At 37.0% G+C, this 17,334-nt stretch overlaps 1 protein-coding gene across 2 annotated transcripts in view; it reads left to right on the top strand.

Moving 5' to 3' along the window:
• Positions 1-17,334, top strand: part of ccdc146 (coiled-coil domain containing 146) — a 63,508-nt gene that overhangs the window by 16,681 nt on the left and 29,493 nt on the right. For both annotated transcript variants that reach the window (XM_028450784.1, XM_028450783.1), the window contains exons 3-10: positions 8,108-8,190; positions 9,562-9,777; positions 12,205-12,262; positions 12,989-13,071; positions 13,419-13,512; positions 13,613-13,686; positions 16,644-16,871; positions 16,992-17,081. In XM_028450784.1, coding sequence (XP_028306585.1) covers positions 8,108-8,190; positions 9,562-9,777; positions 12,205-12,262; positions 12,989-13,071; positions 13,419-13,512; positions 13,613-13,686; positions 16,644-16,871; positions 16,992-17,081 — 926 coding nt within the window. The remainder of the gene's footprint in view (positions 1-8,107; positions 8,191-9,561; positions 9,778-12,204; positions 12,263-12,988; positions 13,072-13,418; positions 13,513-13,612; positions 13,687-16,643; positions 16,872-16,991; positions 17,082-17,334) is intronic.

Below are 17,334 nucleotides of genomic sequence, written 5' to 3'. Positions count from 1 at the left end.
CATTTCTCTCCAACACTGCAGTTGTCTTCTTCACATACAAACTGAAGAATGCACAATGGGACTGAAAGCAGCAGATGCAAATTAGCTTCAAGCTAGAACCTGGTACAGTGCATCAGATGGAAACATTTATTCTTGATACTGTTCAATGTTCCTTATCCAACCAACCTTAGGGAGAAAAGAAGTTTGAGCTTGTAATAGATAGTACGGATCTAAAAGGGCACTCGTCTCTCTCTCTCAGGGCTAAAACCGACATTCACGTTCATGACAATTGTCAGTTTTAAAAACCTCCAATGGCTATAGGTTTTTTTGTGAGATAAAAACCAAATTACCCAGAGAAACCCATTAAGGGACATTAAGGGAGAACATGCAAATTTCGCACTGGAGAATCATGACCCATAATTGGTGTTTTCCAAAAAGAAGACTGAGGTTTAATCGTCTTACCATCAAAATGGTCGTAAAACTGCTCGTAATGTCTTTATCACCCGTTCTTTTTATAATATTGAAATAAAGGCGAATCCCAGATGGGAAAGTCCTCCAAATAAATTACGTATAGGCCAATAAAATAAATAAAGGCTGAAATTATGATCTCCTAAGGATTTGGTGAATTTTAGTAGTGGTAGAGTTGCGGCTCACACATGTATTTTCTGCATTCCTGGATTTGAACTTAGTCTACAAACCATAAAAGAAAGCTACACCTTTGAGGTGAGCCTTTATAAAAAAAAAATATATATATATAATCCAACAACTAATCCCTAAGGAATGGGTGGTGTCAGTCTGCAGTTGTATTTCAAGTGTTGTTTGAAAATCGGCTTGGAAAACTTTATTTACTGAGGATAGAGTTATGCCACAAAGAAGAAAGACAACAATTTTAAACCTAGAGTTTTGCTTCTTCTTTCTAGTCTTTATGTTTTAATGTACTAATATGTTGTAAAATTAGATGGATAATGCTTAGCTTTAATGATATCTGTCAATACTCATCAGTAGATTACTGATGATACATTGTGTCAACAATTCCTCTGCAGGTTTTGGCAGCAGAATGAACATCAGCATTTGGTTCATTTCCCTTTCCTTTACTGTGTGATCACAAGTGGGAGAGCTCAGCTGCAGAACTGGATCCGCACAATAAATACCTTCAGTATTCGCCTCAAAAAGCAGGTGGATGATGAATTATGATCTCTCTTTCTCTCTCCCACCACTCTGAGGGTTTAGCTGATAGTACTGCAGAACAGTGTGCATGATTTAACCCTCATAAAACAGCATTGTGTCTATTTCCAAACAGTAAACAATGGCACATTTGTCACAGTTTTTTGTGTAATTATGTGCATTTGCAATTAAGCATTTGCTGCTGACATATCGGTGCTTGTGAGTGAGCTAGATTTATTTACTGTAGCTGAATAAACAGTATCAAATTGCTTGTGTGAAACATATTCAAACATGAAATCTGTTTTTTTTTCTTATCCTAATCTAATCTTTCTGCTTTTTTTGCTCTGAATTTCAATGTCCCGACACGAAAGGTGATAAATAGTTTCCAATAATTTTAAGTCGAATTAGTCAACGTAAAGGTCAATACATGTCACCTGATATCATCACAATGCTCATAACATTTTCTGATATACTGATAATTAATAAACAAATACAGTATTCGAAAGTGTTCAAAATGGCATACTCTGTACTATGCACTACAAACTCTATATACTGTCTACTATTTACTATAAGTATGATTAGGATGATGAGCATTCCCACTGAAGTGTACTTAGAAGTTTCCCAAGATACATTTCAAAGCTACAACGACAAACAGACACGTGTTTTATTTGTTTATTGGATTATGTTAGGGTTACTCAGACCGTGACACCGGTCCCAAGGCGATTTTACATTTGGCTTGCAATGCAGTTGAGCATGACTCGTGTGCCAATTGTGCATACTTAAAAAATGTCGCTATATAGTATGGGGGGCGATTATCGCCTTGCATGGCAGCATTGGTGTGTGAATGTGAGCGTGAATGGGTGAATAAGCTGATATGTAAAGTGCTTTGGGACTACTTCAGTGTGGGGATAAAGTGTTTCTCCCATTCTCAATATTTTCATATTATCTAATGTGAACGCAGCGCATACTCATTTTGACGTCAAACTGAGTATGAGTTGTACGTTAGTATGCGGTTTTGAACACAGTCTGTGTGTTGTGAACTAAAAGTCAAACTCATTGAGAATACAAGTTCTGCACTACTCCTTATTTAGTTCAATGTATGACAATGTTTCTGTTAAATATTTTGCCTTCAGTTGTTTTTCTCATTTCTGTTCTTCTTTAAAATGATGACTTCTTCACTTTCACATTCCTGATGGAGGAAAATAATTGCCCCAGAAAACTTCTAACAGCGAAATCCAACACAGCTGCAGGCTGAGCTCTAATTCAAACAGGCAATATGACGACATGAAGGTAGAGCCAGAGAGGAAGATGCTTTTTGTCTTATCACACTGAGGAATTTCAAGCTGTGTTTCATCAAGTGTTGCGCGACACATTTAAATTCCTGGAAGGTATTAGTGGGTGTTCTACGGGAGGGACGGACGGACATGTATGTTTCCACATTGGATTCCCACAAGAAGCTCTGTATGACATATAGGGCTGAAGATAAGTCTCAGCAGCTGCAGAATTACAGGAGCTGCCAGTAAATGCTCCAGGCTACAGCCCTCAGATGAATAAGTTGTGTACCAGTGGGATTTTTGCTCAATCACTTTTGTCGTCTGTGCCACAGAGGACAAATGGCTGGTCACTCTTGCCGCTTCAAGCAAAGTGCTTGTTTTGTTTTTGTCTTATAAAATGTTAACCTTGCTAAAAGTTGTCAGATGAAGAAAATTAATCCCAAAGGTTTATAGGCTTAAAAACTGTGTGTGTGTGTGTGTGTGTGCGTGTGTGTGTGTATATATACTGTATATTAGAAAAAATAATGTATCTGATGATTGAAAGAGTATGTATATTACTGATGTATGTTTTAGGTTTCTTTTTGTTCTGGTGTGACCTTGGCTGAAAAAAATCACCAGAATAACACATTAAAAAGAAATTTATTAATATTTGAGATGTGTGTGTGCCAGTGGCGGATGCTTTAAGACTACAAGGGAACCTCAGCTTCCCCTAAAATCAGTGGTCAAATATGTAGTGTTGTGTGTACATTTCATTGACTAAATATATGACAGAACACATGTATGTTTAGTTCAGAATCAGCTTCTTATAACAGGAAACTGACAGTGACAGCGTGACGTTCTTCATTCATTACCGCAGCGTCACAGTGTTAATAAACAGTGGTGAAGTTCAGCTTCAATTGACTTCAATGGGAGAGGAATTAGGGGTTGATCCACTGCAGTCAAACTAGACGCTCATTGGATAAATGCTCGGTTATGACGCACTTAGTCCCGCCCATCGGACGCCGGGCTTCACAGGAGGTCTATGGAGCAGTGGGCTGGATCTGTCTGTTCCGGACGCTGGAATAATGGATGATGATTGGATGATCTGTCTCAGGCTAATTCAATTTTGATTGACAGCGAAATGAGCCAATCAGAGAGTATGACGTTGTAAGCACACAGGCGGGTTTTTCAAATATTTCAGTCCGTTGCTCTGTGTTGACACGGAGACTTTGCTGATCCTCTCATAGCGAATTAACTTCTGACAAACCTAGTGTCTGTTTTTGGTGTTTGTGGAGACTGTTACTGCTTGTGTTGTGAGACTTTTGACCAAACACTCACACTCCAGCGCGCAGCAGCTACGCGCGTGCGTGCGTGATAATCTACAAATAGTTGTTGACAACAAAATGTGAATTCTACTAGAATTCACATTTAAATAAACAGATACATTTTCTGAAGTAGGCAGAAAATGAGCTTCCCCTGCATGAAAGACCAGCAGCCGCCACTGGTGTGTGCTGTATTTGTTAATCAAAGAGAATTTCTGCATTTATTATTGTCAGATGGCTCTCGATTAGGGGTGAGTATTGACAAGGATGTTGCAATACGATACATATCACGATACTTGGGTCACAGTACAATATTATCGCGATATAGTACGATATTCTACCCAGTTAATATCAAAATTAAACGGATGAAAAATCAAGTTGCTGTATATGTTCATCAGAAGATATTGATCATTCAGAGGACAAATTGAGTCAAAACTATTTGCTTCAAAACATCCTATTTATTAATTATAATGAGTGTTTTTGCACATTTTCACTGAAAAAAAGAAAACGCAGTGTTACTGCCATCATAAAATGAAGTGCAACAAGTTTCTTTTTACTGAAACTACTGTGTAGAAGTCTCAAAGTAACCATGACAACATAATGACGGCATTGTAACAACTGTAAGTGAGAACATTAAGGATAAATCACTGTTACTGACAATGTGCAAAAATAATGAAAAATAATTTCTGCTATTGTATCAGTTTAAACACTGATCTAAACAGATTATATGAAAATAAAATGTCTGTGCATACATAAATATTGTAGGCATTACACACTGCCATCATAAAATGTCCATCAAGTAACCATTGCAACACACTGAAAGCATTGTAACCACCACTGAAGCTTGCACAAATACACAAAAATATTGATTAAATATATAAAAGAATAATAATATATAAATGTTTTTTATAAAAAAATAAATATTGTTTTTAGATTAATAAATCGATTTAAAATCGGCACCCAAAAAAAATCGTAAAATCGATTTTTTCATACCCTGATGTTAGCTCAGATATGTAGCCTGTGTTACTAAAGCTATCAAAATAGAGCTCTCCATCAGTCAGTCAACAGGTGCATCCACCACATTGAAGGCATTGTAACCACCACTGAAATATTGCACAAATACACAAAAATATTGACTAAATATAAAAATAATAATAATTATTTATTTATTTATTTTTATCCATTTTTTAAATAAAAACTATTGATTTAAAATGTTCACACCCCTACTCTCTATGCACATTTCTTATTTTAGTTTGGACCGGAGTTCACTGGTAGTCCCGTTTTTGTGTTTCTCTAGATTTAGTGTTTTTTACCTTTTTGTAATTTAGAGGGTGGACGCTGAGTGTGATGGCCCTGTAGAGGGTTGGCCCAGTGTCTTCCCGACTTTTGTTCAGTTTAGCCACAGTCTCCTGTTCATTTTGTTTTCGTTGAGTTATTTTTTATTATGTTGCTACTTTTCAAGAACTTTATATAAATAAATACTTTGATAATCTTTGTGTTTGGCTTCTTTTAAGTTGCGGGCCCTCAAGCCTTTTGATATACAGTAACATCCTACAGGGGGCCATAATATATGTTTTAGGTTTCTTTTGGTTCCGATGTGACCTTGGCTGAAAAAAACACCACAATAACACATCAGAAAGAAGATTGTGTCCATAAACAAATAAAATCATCCTTCATTTAGTATAATTTGAAGTCAATTCACGTATTTGCGCTGTATTTGTTAATCAAAGAGGATTTGTGCTTTTCTTACTGTCAGATGGCTCTGTTCTCTATGCAGTCTAACCTGAGATAGCTTCACTCCTGAAAGCCTTTTATATACACAAGGCTATAGCTCATTACTCCCAGCTCCGCCACCTGGCTCGCACGATAAGAGCACAGCAACACCTCACTGCTGTTTCTATCACTGCCGGACATGCACAGAACTGGCAAAGCTCGTAGATAATTTCCCATTTGACTTGACACATTGATCTCTGTTGTGCTTTGTTTTGCCTTCAAATGATTCACAACCTTGTATCTTGTTTCTTTCAATCTGAGCTTTTTTCTATTATTTATGGATAGTACTGCCTCTGATTCTGAATGATGGGTATTTGTTTTTCAATGGAAGCGCTCTGTTTGGTCTGCCACAGCCAATTTTTTATCAATGGCTTTTTTAATTCTCAACAAAATCCAAAATGGTAAACTTTCAATAAATGTTTCTGAATAACGTTTTAAACATCATATTTCCAGATTGTAATTGTGACATTTGTCTGAATGCTAGGGATGTAAAAAGTACTGTTACTTGATTGAAATTGTACTCGAGTACAAGTACATTGTACATAAAATACTCAAGTACAAGTAAAAAGTAGCTCAATTAAATAGTACTCAAAGTAAAATTTACCAGTTACTTTAACTCCACAGATTTATTTTTGGTAATAAATCTTGCCATGGTTCCCTTGCATACAGTAAACATCTCATGTATAGACTTAAAAAGGAAGAGACAAGATCTTACACAATTGGAACTTCATTTCTTTTCCTCAATTGCATCTGTTTAAAAAGAAATGTTGTCAAAATAAACAATTTTAAAAAAAATAACACCAATTAATTCAATTCAAAATAAATAAATAAATTATCTGGCTAAATTTATTATCTCTAAAACTGAGAAAATAACCTCCATCTGTTTTGGCACCGTGCATTACATTTAATCTGGTTGGTCAGCGATGATGTGATGCATTTGATTGTTGTCTGATCATTTTATTATTTTGTATTTTCACAATGTCAGTTGATCATTTTAAAACAAAACAAAAAGATTATTTACTCAGTAATGGTTGGGTGTACAAGTACTCATAAAAGCAACTCAATTACAGTACCGTGAGTACTTGCCTTACTTTCACCTCTGCTGAATGCCCAATTCATTTGTAATCAGTAAATTTATATTACTATTACAGTGCCCGTCAGAAGTATGCATTCATATAGTGGGAGGAGCTTAAGTAGAGTTGTCAATTATGGCCAAATGAGTATGTGTTTGAAGGTTGGATGTACAAAGAGGTGTACATTCTCTGTAGTGTTATAAAGGGGTTTATTTGCAGGTGCAAAGTAAAATAGCGCATGCGATTTCCCTGGTTTAAGTTTATGGTACATGCGCATGATAAATGTGTTTGTTGTTTTTTTTACTCATTTTTATATACAGTATTTAATTCGTTGGGTGTATTTTTCTGTAATGTATGTTTTTTGTAGTCATTACGTGTATTTTTGTGTCTGTTGTGTTTTTGTGCATTTTTTGTATAATTATTGTTTTTGTTGCCATTGTAGTGTGATTCTGGAGTCATTTTGTGGATTTTTGTATCTTTTTTGGTGTAATTTTGTGCATTTCTGTTGTCATTTTGTGTATTTTGAGTCATTTTCATATTTTTGTTGTTGTTTGGTGTATTTTTCTGTAATGTTTGTTTTTTGGAGTCATGTGTGTGTTTTTGAAGCCTTTTTGCATATTTTTGTATACTTTTTGTATAAATATTGTTTAGTTTTATTTTACTCAGTATATTTTTATTATAAATACCTTATGTGTGGTGAAGGCATGTTTTGAGGTGTGTGTGTGTGTGTGTGTGTGTGTGTGTGTGTGTGTGTGTGTGTGTGTGTGTGTGTGTGTGTGTGTGTGTGTGTGTGTGTGTGTGTGTGTGTGTGTGTGTGTGTGTGTGTGTGTGTGTGTGTGTGTGTGTGTGTGTGTGTGTGTGTGTGTGTGTGTGTGTGTGTGTGTGGCTACTTGTCCTCCTGGTTGCCGTGTAGGACTCTCCATTTCGTCTGTGGGTTCTCTCTCACACACGCACTTGCATCAGCCGTGCACATGCACATAGTCTGTCACAGGTTTTTGCAACACCATATAAGTCGCAACTCTCTCTCTAAATGGCTCTGTGTGCATTCAACATGTACATTCATTTGGTTATATACTAGCACGTGGTGAAAATATCAGCGCTTATCATGCCGTATCCGCGGAGAAATGTGCATTTTTTTTGTTTTGTATGCTTTCAACACAGCCGCGGCCATTGCCCGCCAATACCTTCAGAAGTCCCGTCATAACTTCCGGGTCCCGTCCGTCCGGTCTAAACACGAGCGGTCAAACAAACATGAAAATAAATGTTTTGAAATCACCAAATAAGTCCAAAATGACGCATGCACACACTTGGGCTATGTGCAAGCTGTTCATAAAGTTTCAGGTTGAACAGACACCGCGTCAAGGAGAAGTTTGCTCCACAAACACACACGCAGACTTTTCTTGCTTTTATAGATAGATTTTCAGCTAAAATGCCTTCATACTAATGAACGTTTGCAAACTTTTGCTCCCACAAATTTCGCATTCATCGTTTTCCCTTTGTTGTCTATTGCTGTGATTGTAATTATTTTGTGTGTGTTTTTCAGTTGTTGTCATCAGGCAAGATCAGTGCTACCAAAGCAGGCAATCTGAAGGCCACTTATACAGCTCTCCACAACACATTGAAGAGGTACGTGTAACTTTTTTTTGTTGTGGTTGCCAGTAAAACTCAACTGTTGTGCTAACCATAGAAAACAAGGGTCAAATCGTTGTGACAGTCAAAGTGAGTCTGACACAGGTGCCCTTGAAGTAGATTAAGCTCTTTATCTGATGCAGGTGCACTGATTAGAAGAAATCTGCCGCAAACTCCAAGGACACTTTTCACAGTTGATAATTGGATTTATTTTTGACATATTTAGTGGTCATAAAAATCATTACTTAAGCAAAGACTTTTGGAACATCGTAAAGTGAATATGAAAAGTTGACCTACTACAACTACTGTATTAGAGAGACACTCCTAAACATTTTCCTAATAATCCTTGACTTAATAATTATTGACTACGTTCAAAAGAGTCTTTAAAGCCACAATTTGCTTTGTATATCTTCAGCTTGTTGATACAGACAAATAAGCTTGTCAACAATAAAACATTTATTTACTTCATAAAATATAATTTGGTCAGGTGTTTACTCACATATTGTGAAATATGTAATACAATTTTGAATTTATTTGTTACTTTCTTCGATACAATACTTGAGTATTGGCCTATACAGTTATCAATCCAACATCCGCATGTATTATACTTTTATTACCTATTTTGTAGTGTAGAGAGTGTTAGAGAAGGCTTGATGAAGTGATATTACTCAGGGAATGAGGAAAAACTGACCCATTTATTATCAACCAATGGGTTCCATACATTTTACCCTTAAACAAAAGAGTATTCTACAATTGAATCAATGAAATAAAATAATAATTTAAGAGACCCTGAAAAATAGCCACATTAAATCCACTGAAAACAAATACTTATATTCTTGAAGTGCAAAAGAACCTATAGTTTAAATAAAATATAGCCATATTCTACAATTGAAGAAAATAAATAAAACATGGAAGACCTTTAAAACAACTGGAGAAAAACTGCTAAATAAAAGTGCCGGAGCAGAGTCTGGAATGGACTACTTGTATCGGAGATTTTAGATGCAGTCCTTTATATAATCTGATACTCATTATTTTGTTGTTTTTTTGCTGATATCAGACCGATATCTATATCGGATCAGGACACCCTTAATTGTATAAATTAAGTCTTGCCATTGCTCCTATTTCTTTGCCTGTACTGGCTTGTTCTGGTCAGAGTACCAGTCGATCACAGGGTCAATATGCAGTCACACACTACCACAAATTTTATTTAACAGTTCACTAATTATTTATGTTAACCAAACATGTCTCTTTGGTTCTGTGGGAGATTACCTAGATAAAACCCAAGATGCTCACCTGAAAATGCACGGATCTGGATTAAAAAGTAATGCATGAACCCAGGTTTTAAAGATTGGTATTTTCATTCAACAGTGCCCAGGACAAGGAGGACCATATTTTAGAAAAGGCAAAAAAGTATCGTGCTGAGCTGGGGAAGCTTCAAGCTGAGATGCGGAGAGCAGATGAGCAGAGTTCCTGCGAGGAACCTGAAAGTGAGGTCAACATCCTGAGGCAACAGTTCCTCCAGGCATGCAATGAATTGAAAGCCGCTGAGGAGAGAGGTTACGAGACACAACATCAACTCAAGTGGTGAGCAGAGCGACGTCTGAACAAACACAAACAGATTAAGACTTGCAATCATCATTGCTCTACAGGAAGAAACATTATTGATTAGGTCTCAAAAGGTTTGTTTTCTTTATCTGACACTTTGTCTAGAAAAGTTCTCTCAGGTTTGACACTGACTGATTCTCACAGAAATTGTTCACATAATCATCTTCATCATAATTATCAAGTACCAGGGGGAGAGACAGAGTGTGGCTTCTATGAGCTCATACATGAGCACACACACATGCATGCAAACACTATCAATATTGTTTCTGCAATCCGTGTAATAACTATCTTATTTAAGAAGATTTATTTCTCCTTGCATGAATTTTTTTCTGAGTTGCTCCATTTTGACAATCATTTTGCTTTGTTTTTTGTTTTTCTGAGCTTTTCAATGTCACATGCAATTTTTCCCAATTTCTTTGTTGACGTTTCTGTCTCTCCTCTTTATTTTTTATCCAACTCTCGCCCAAAAAAAAGTCCAACACACCCACAGAAATGGAAAAGAACGCGCTCCCTTTGCTATCTCTCCTCTCACACTGTACACATTCTAGACTTTATTAAAGTGCTAAAGAAAGGTTACAGGCATATTGCTAAGCAACACAATAACCAATGTGTTTCTAGCCCATGTTTGCTCATGAACTCACATTGAACAACTAGTTTGGACAACTTTTACATAGTGAGGTGGAAAAATGCTTGTCTCAATTTACAGTGTGAACTTTTAGAGATTTCTGCCTATTATTAAAGTTTCTCTTTTCTGTTTATAAAAACATGTTCAAATAATCTAAGTCATGGCTCTTGGGTCTTGGTCTGAAGGTTTGTCTATTTTTGGTTCTCTCTTTTTGTCTCTGTTGTTTTGTTATCGTCCCAGTTTTGTCCTACATCCCTCATGTAGCCTGGCAGATGTGTCAAAAAGATGTAGACTTCTGGAAGAAAATGTGAAAATTTGTACATGGGGTTTATTGAGTATGCTGAATTAAATTTTAATGGGATCCACTGATCTTTATGATATTTGTCTCAGTTATGCTGGGTTGGTTCCTCAATTACTCAAGAGTTTCATCAGGATCAGATCTGGATTGCACATTTTATTGCAATTTTCCTAAAAATGTGGGTGCCCATACATTTGGACCTACTTTATTGTTTGTTAATTGGGATATACATTTCTTCTAAGCCTTTAATGTGTGAATGATCATGGTACCATGATCAGGATCACTGATCCAGATAACTGTCAATATCTGTTAAAGAGAATGTTTGGCACCTGGCAGAGGTTTGCGCTCTTTTCTTCATATATTTATAAGTATATTAGCCTTAAATTTTCTGTCAGAAAATAAATTGTGACGCATGTTGCATTCTTAAGAAGCATTTGTTTGGTCAAAACCTGTAGAAACACTAAATGTTTCCAAGCGATTACTCAACTGAAAGTTGAGTTAGTTTTTTTTCCAACTTAATTTTATGTCCTTATTTTATAGCAATGTTTTAGATAATGAATAGCCTTGGCATTACAAACCTGTCACAGCTAAGGAACATACATTACAGAGACACATAGGCAGAGTGGTAATTGAAATGTTAAATAAAAGATGCATGTACGGCATTTTCCTGAGATGTCCTACTAGATAACATGGGGATATTATTTGTGGCTCTTTGTGTTCATTAACTGTGCTCTATTTATCCATCTGCCGCCTTCCTTTTTCTCCAGATAATATCCACACATCCTGCTCCCCATATTTCTTCACCCCGTTCACCTCTCTTCGCACACCTTTTGACAACATGTTAAATCTGACAAGCACATTCTGTCCATGCAAATATGCTTGTTGAAAGAAAAAACGTTTCTTTTATCCTTAGCCAAACCTGATACACACATATTCAACACATTTATTTCTGTCACATATAAGAGCAGTCCAGAATCCATCTGTGAGCACGAGTTAATATTAAATCCATTTACTTCTCTGACAGAGGTATGTGCTAATGTCTGGATTTTCACGCTCACAGTGAGCCTTAATCCAAATTAAAACCATTACTGTGATGGGTTATTTTTATTGAAGCATTTAGTACTGTTTGTTTTGCCCTAAGACGTGTTGACTAAGTGGATTATTTCCTTACGTATAAGGTTCTTAAGTATGGAAAAAAAGGTAATTTACTTCTGCGAAACTTACGTTTTCCCATTTAAATTCATTCGACACGTGAATGCTGCATTTGTTTCCTTTCAGTAGCTGCTTGGGGGGTCTAGAAACTGCATTTGTCCAACTTTAAATTGCAAGTTCTGGTTCATACCGGTGCGTTCCAATTTAGGTTGAATCAAAAACTTGTCATTTCGTGAAAGCTCAATTTTGGTTTCTTTTTTTTTGTATTTTCCACTGCTTCCACTTCCTCTGCTCTTCGTGACTCTACCTCTACTCACCTAAACCGGTGGAGTCTCTGGGAAGAGAAGGAGTTTCTGAGGAAAGAAAATGAGATTCAGACAAAACCTGCTGTAAGTTCATCATTGCACCATCCCGCTCTGGTTTCTGAGACATGGATTACCAGTGCAACGACGACAGAAAAGAAGGATCAATCCAAATTTTACTCTAAGCCCTCCATCAGGGAGTAACTCTTCCATATAAAGGCTTATGATTGGCAATGAAAGTATTTGAACGATTTGATCCTACCCTTCTAATATATGAATAGTATTTGAGTCGAACAGGTTATGTGTTGAATAGGAGAGGCCCATAGAAGCTGTAGATTTAACAGGTCACAAAAGCTAAATTACATTAATTATTCATTCGAAAATCCTAACACACTTTCAGATTTGCAGGAAAATGTGCTTTACACAAAACAAAGAACAAGCTTCACAGTAAAGCAAGCACACCATAGAAATTACATTTAAAAATGGGAGGAAAAATCAATAATTCCAACAAGTTAATTTTGTCTTCTTTTTTGAAATATGTAAGGTTTCATTTATTCAGACACCTTTTGTTTTCTCAGGAAATTAGATCTCCTCAACTGCCAACCGCCAGTCTTCCTCAGAGGCATCTAGAAACATGTCAGGAGATCTAATTTTCTGAAAAAAAAAGGTGTCTGAATAAATGAAACCTTACAGGTCAGACTAAAAATCAAAACAGGAAAAACCAAAACAATCAGTGAAACAACTAACTATTGAGTTAAATAGTGTCTGTTTAATTAAAGTAACAAAACCACACTATCTTCTGTGTGTGTACAGGAGATTGAGAGCATAACAAAGACATTGCGGGACAAGTATGAGGATCTTAAACAAGAGGTGCTGCAAAGACAACTAGAAATCAGGTATGATGATCTCATGTCTTATTATCCAGGTACGAGTAGATCTGATTTACTCCAAAGACGGAAGACTGAATTTAACTGCGAATCTTCTTAGAGGTGAAAAAAACCACAAACTAAATTTCTTCATTACTACCTCTTTATTAACCTTGTTAACATATCGATCCTCTGTCAGGGAGAAATACTTTAACGTAATGGTCCATAGTGAAATCGAACCCTGAACATTTAGTGATGTTTTAATTAAACTGTTAACTATTCATCTTTCAGATGGTCTTTCAACTTTTAATGAAATTGGGGCCCCCCAGATGAATGTACCCTTGTGTGTAATTGTGTGTTACTTACTTCATCCATAGAAGTTTGATGGAAGACATGGAAATCAATGACATGCAGATATCGAGAGAACAGAAAGAGCTGCAAGACAAGAAGGGGATCATTGAGTTCAAAGAGGTTTGTGGATCCAAGTGGACAAAACTCGCAGCCCAATATAAAATCCAAATCCATCTGCTGACTGATGTCTCTGTGTGAATGTCTCTGCATGGGTGTGAAGGCCGAGAGCGCTCGGCTCATCAGCATACCTGACCAGATTATAAAGGAAACGGAAAGGAAACGTTCCAAGAAGGAGTAAGTAGATATAACCCCTGAAAAAGACAAGAAATCAATCAATCACCAATCAATCTTTATTTATATAGTGCAAATTACAACAAAGGTCATCTCATAGAGCTATCAAAATATAAAATTCATAATAATAAAGGGGAAAAAAGAGCAGGTTAGAAATGTAGAGAATCACAATAAGCATGAGGGAGCTCTTTAGTGATACAAAATTTCAAATAAAAGAGAACATGGTCCCCCTTATGACTTTCCAATCCCCCAATTTGAATAAACTGTCTGTCAGTCCTGTCCTGAATTACAATAGTAACCAAACCTCCAAGTTTATAAGTACTGTATCTACTGTATATTACCTTCCACATCATCTTCAAAATCGCACTTGTTCTTTATTTTGACATTATTAGCGCACCAAATTTACTGTAACGCTGCAGTATGTAGACTCATGAGACTTGTATAAAAACAACAACACTCCCCCCTCCACGCACACAACTGTGGACCTCTTAGTGACTTCATTTCTCAATAGAGACTAGTGACAAATGTAGGGACTTTATTTTGTGTTATTGGGGAGTTTTCTGGTGTTTTCGAGTCATGAAAACACGTATCACTGTAGTTACTCCCCAGAGCTGCGGTTGTGAGTTCGTTCACCGCCACAAGCTCACACAGGCGGCTGTAGTGATCTCAGCTGCCAGTCAAACCTGCATCACTCCGCATCCAGACTTAATTGTCTGTTCCCTCCTCCTTGGATATGCTTCTCTTAAGTTTACAGGCGATGTATCTCGTCTATTACCTCTCTCCCTCTGACACCAGTACGTGTGCCAGGCCCTGCGCAGTCACTGTCAAGTACTCTCTTAACTGTCCTGTACTTGATAGGACGAGAGACCCTCTCAGAAGACGTTTGACAGGAATTTACTCTGACATCAGGTTTCTTTACTGCATTTCTTTTATTAGTTGTAGCAATGCCTTCAGACTTTAGGTAGTCTTTAGGTAAAAAACCTGAAACACATACAGCAATTAATTAATGTAGTAACAGAAACTGTATAACAAACATTTCTATAATTATGCAGTTAACAAAAATTGGTATACTTTTACTCTGTCAAACACATTGTAATCAAAATAATTCTTACATACCTTAAGTTCACATTGTAAATATTTCATACATTTAAATTAGATTTATTCATTCTTAAATTAAATATTTTTCCTTTATATTTTAACCATATTGTTTATTTTTTACTCTAATATGTAATATACTCAATTTTTAAACTTTACTTCTGTATTTCCAAGCACTTAAATTATATCAAAATAATGTTTTAATCTAATCCACAATCTCACATTTGAGAAATACAGAGCGTCCCTGAATGCAACATTGTTGTACACATTTAAGACTGAATGGAGCGCATCAGCGGAGCAACAAGCTTTTACTGGCGGTGTCTTCTCTTATGAGCGAGTCAGTTTGTAGTAGGAAAAGTCCTCCAAACATGCAGTGCATGGTACAGCTGTTCACATGCTCTCCGATCCTTGCTGCTGCAGAGAGCATGCCAAACACTCAGATGCTCTGCTGATTACCCACACGTGCGCACCTGCTGAGCCACTCAGGTATGCAGCAGAGGAGGAGGCAGAGCTCACCAACATCACGCTCATTGTTTGACCCAACAGTCACGGACATCTGCGCTTACGCAAAGCAGACCTCCCTGAGTCTGTTCCGCTCAAGTATATTTGTGCCTTTAGTCTATTGCTTTACCTTTTTACGCTTGCTTTACCGTGTAACTGTTGTGCCTCGCGCCACGATGGGGATTTCTCCTGCTGGAATGTTCATCATTGTACTTTACTACAGAGGATGTGAACTTGCATCGACTTTAGTAAGGCAGCCGATAGTCCATTCATTTTCAGAACCGTTTTGTCTTATTTCAGGGTCGCGGGGGTCTTCCTGTGCCTATCTCCGGCTTAAATTGGGCGCTTGGCCGGGGAAGCCAATAGTAACACCCCAAAACAGCTCATGAAGCACTCTGTTTGTAAAAAGATCTCTGATTGGCTGAAAGGTTGTAACGCTCCTGGATTTCTAAATCTCTTATACAGGGCCAAGAGAAGGAGCAAAAGTGCACTGACCATTAACAACACTTTGTATTACAATATGCTCAAAGATGATTATGGATTTTTGACCAAATGAAGCCAAAAAAAATACATACTGCAGCTTTAAATTCATTCAGGACTTTTTCAGATATCCTGCTAACAAACATCCACATTAACAGACGACTGACAAAACGCTGATGGAAACATTACAAGTACAGTAATAAATAAGCATGCTGGGTTGAGGAAGTTGTGTATCTTTAAATTTAAATGAAGATGTATTTCTATCAAAATGTTATTTACATATTTTTATATGAATTCATTTGTTGTCGACATTTCTGCCCATTACAAACGTCCGTGCATTCCAATATTTATACATACTTAAACTTCTGGGTTAGTTTTTGTGCTTTTATATTCATCCATCTCTCCACCTCCCAACTCAATGTCCCTCACCACATGCACTCAGAATTATTTGTGTTTTAGTAAAAGACAAAATTAAACTTTAAATCTCAACATAGAACTGAAGCTGTAAGTACTTTTTGCAGAACCAGCTCAGTCTAAAATACCAAAAACAAACTTACATATGCAGAAACTATAGACGGTTCTCTAGTAGCCTCCCTGCTGCTTCTTTTATGTTTTCTTTTCAATTAGCATTGAGCTTGTAAGAAATGTAGAGAAACAGACTGCATGAGTCATGTGAGCTTTGACTTGTAATTTCAAATTCACAAAGTAGTGGGGGAGCGTGTAAAAGATGAATGTGCCTGCTGTTATTTCCTAAGATGTGCGCTCTCGCAGACCAAGTGTGAGGATTCAGATGGCACTTTCATCCTGCTCCTACACTTGCATGAACTCATTTTATGTTTTTGATTCTTCTATCGACACCTTGACTAAACTCCCAAACACACCAGAGCTGCAGTGAAAAAGACCGAAGAACTAAATAAAGAGATTTCAGAGAGTGAGCAGCGAGTAAAAGCCATGATTGAGCTAAATCGTTCCCTGAGGATGAGGAACGAGGAGGTGATCCAAGAGCTGGAGGCTCGGAGAACCCAAGTGGAGACCAGTGAGAGGGAAGGCAGACAGCTGCAGAAGGAGATAGAGATGAGCAAGGAGGAAGCTGGGGAAATCACCGGCACCAGGTATCAATTCTGCCACAGTTATAATCAAAAGTCACAGTGAAAACATTGGGATCTGCACACACAAAAAAAATGAATGAATCCATGTTAAACAAGGCACGTATCTGTGTTCTTCGCCTCCAGAGGGATCCTGGAGATGAAACTGAAGAACGTCGTCTGTGACAAAAAGTACCTGCATGAGAGCCTCTCCGTGCAGCTCAGAGAGAAAAACAGGTAGGAAAAAAGCATCGCCTCAACACGTGAATACATCTCGGTTCATAAAAAGTTGATGAAGTTTTAAACAACTGTCTGTGAGTTCTGACAATGATGGATGAGTTTTCTTTGCAAAACCATTTTTTAGTATTTATATAACAAGCCTATTTTACATAATTGCATTTGTGTATCATCTTGGCATAGTAGAGGTGAAAAACAACTTTGTAATGTAAATATAGTATTTGGAATGTAAAGGAAATGTCAAAGGCCAACA

This window comes from Gouania willdenowi, chromosome 6 (genome assembly GCF_900634775.1).
Source record: "Gouania willdenowi chromosome 6, fGouWil2.1, whole genome shotgun sequence".
NCBI classification, from domain to species: domain Eukaryota; kingdom Metazoa; phylum Chordata; class Actinopteri; order Blenniiformes; family Gobiesocidae; genus Gouania; species Gouania willdenowi.
The sequence above is the reverse complement of the archived record's forward strand: the minus strand, read 5'-3'. Positions and strand labels throughout refer to the sequence as shown.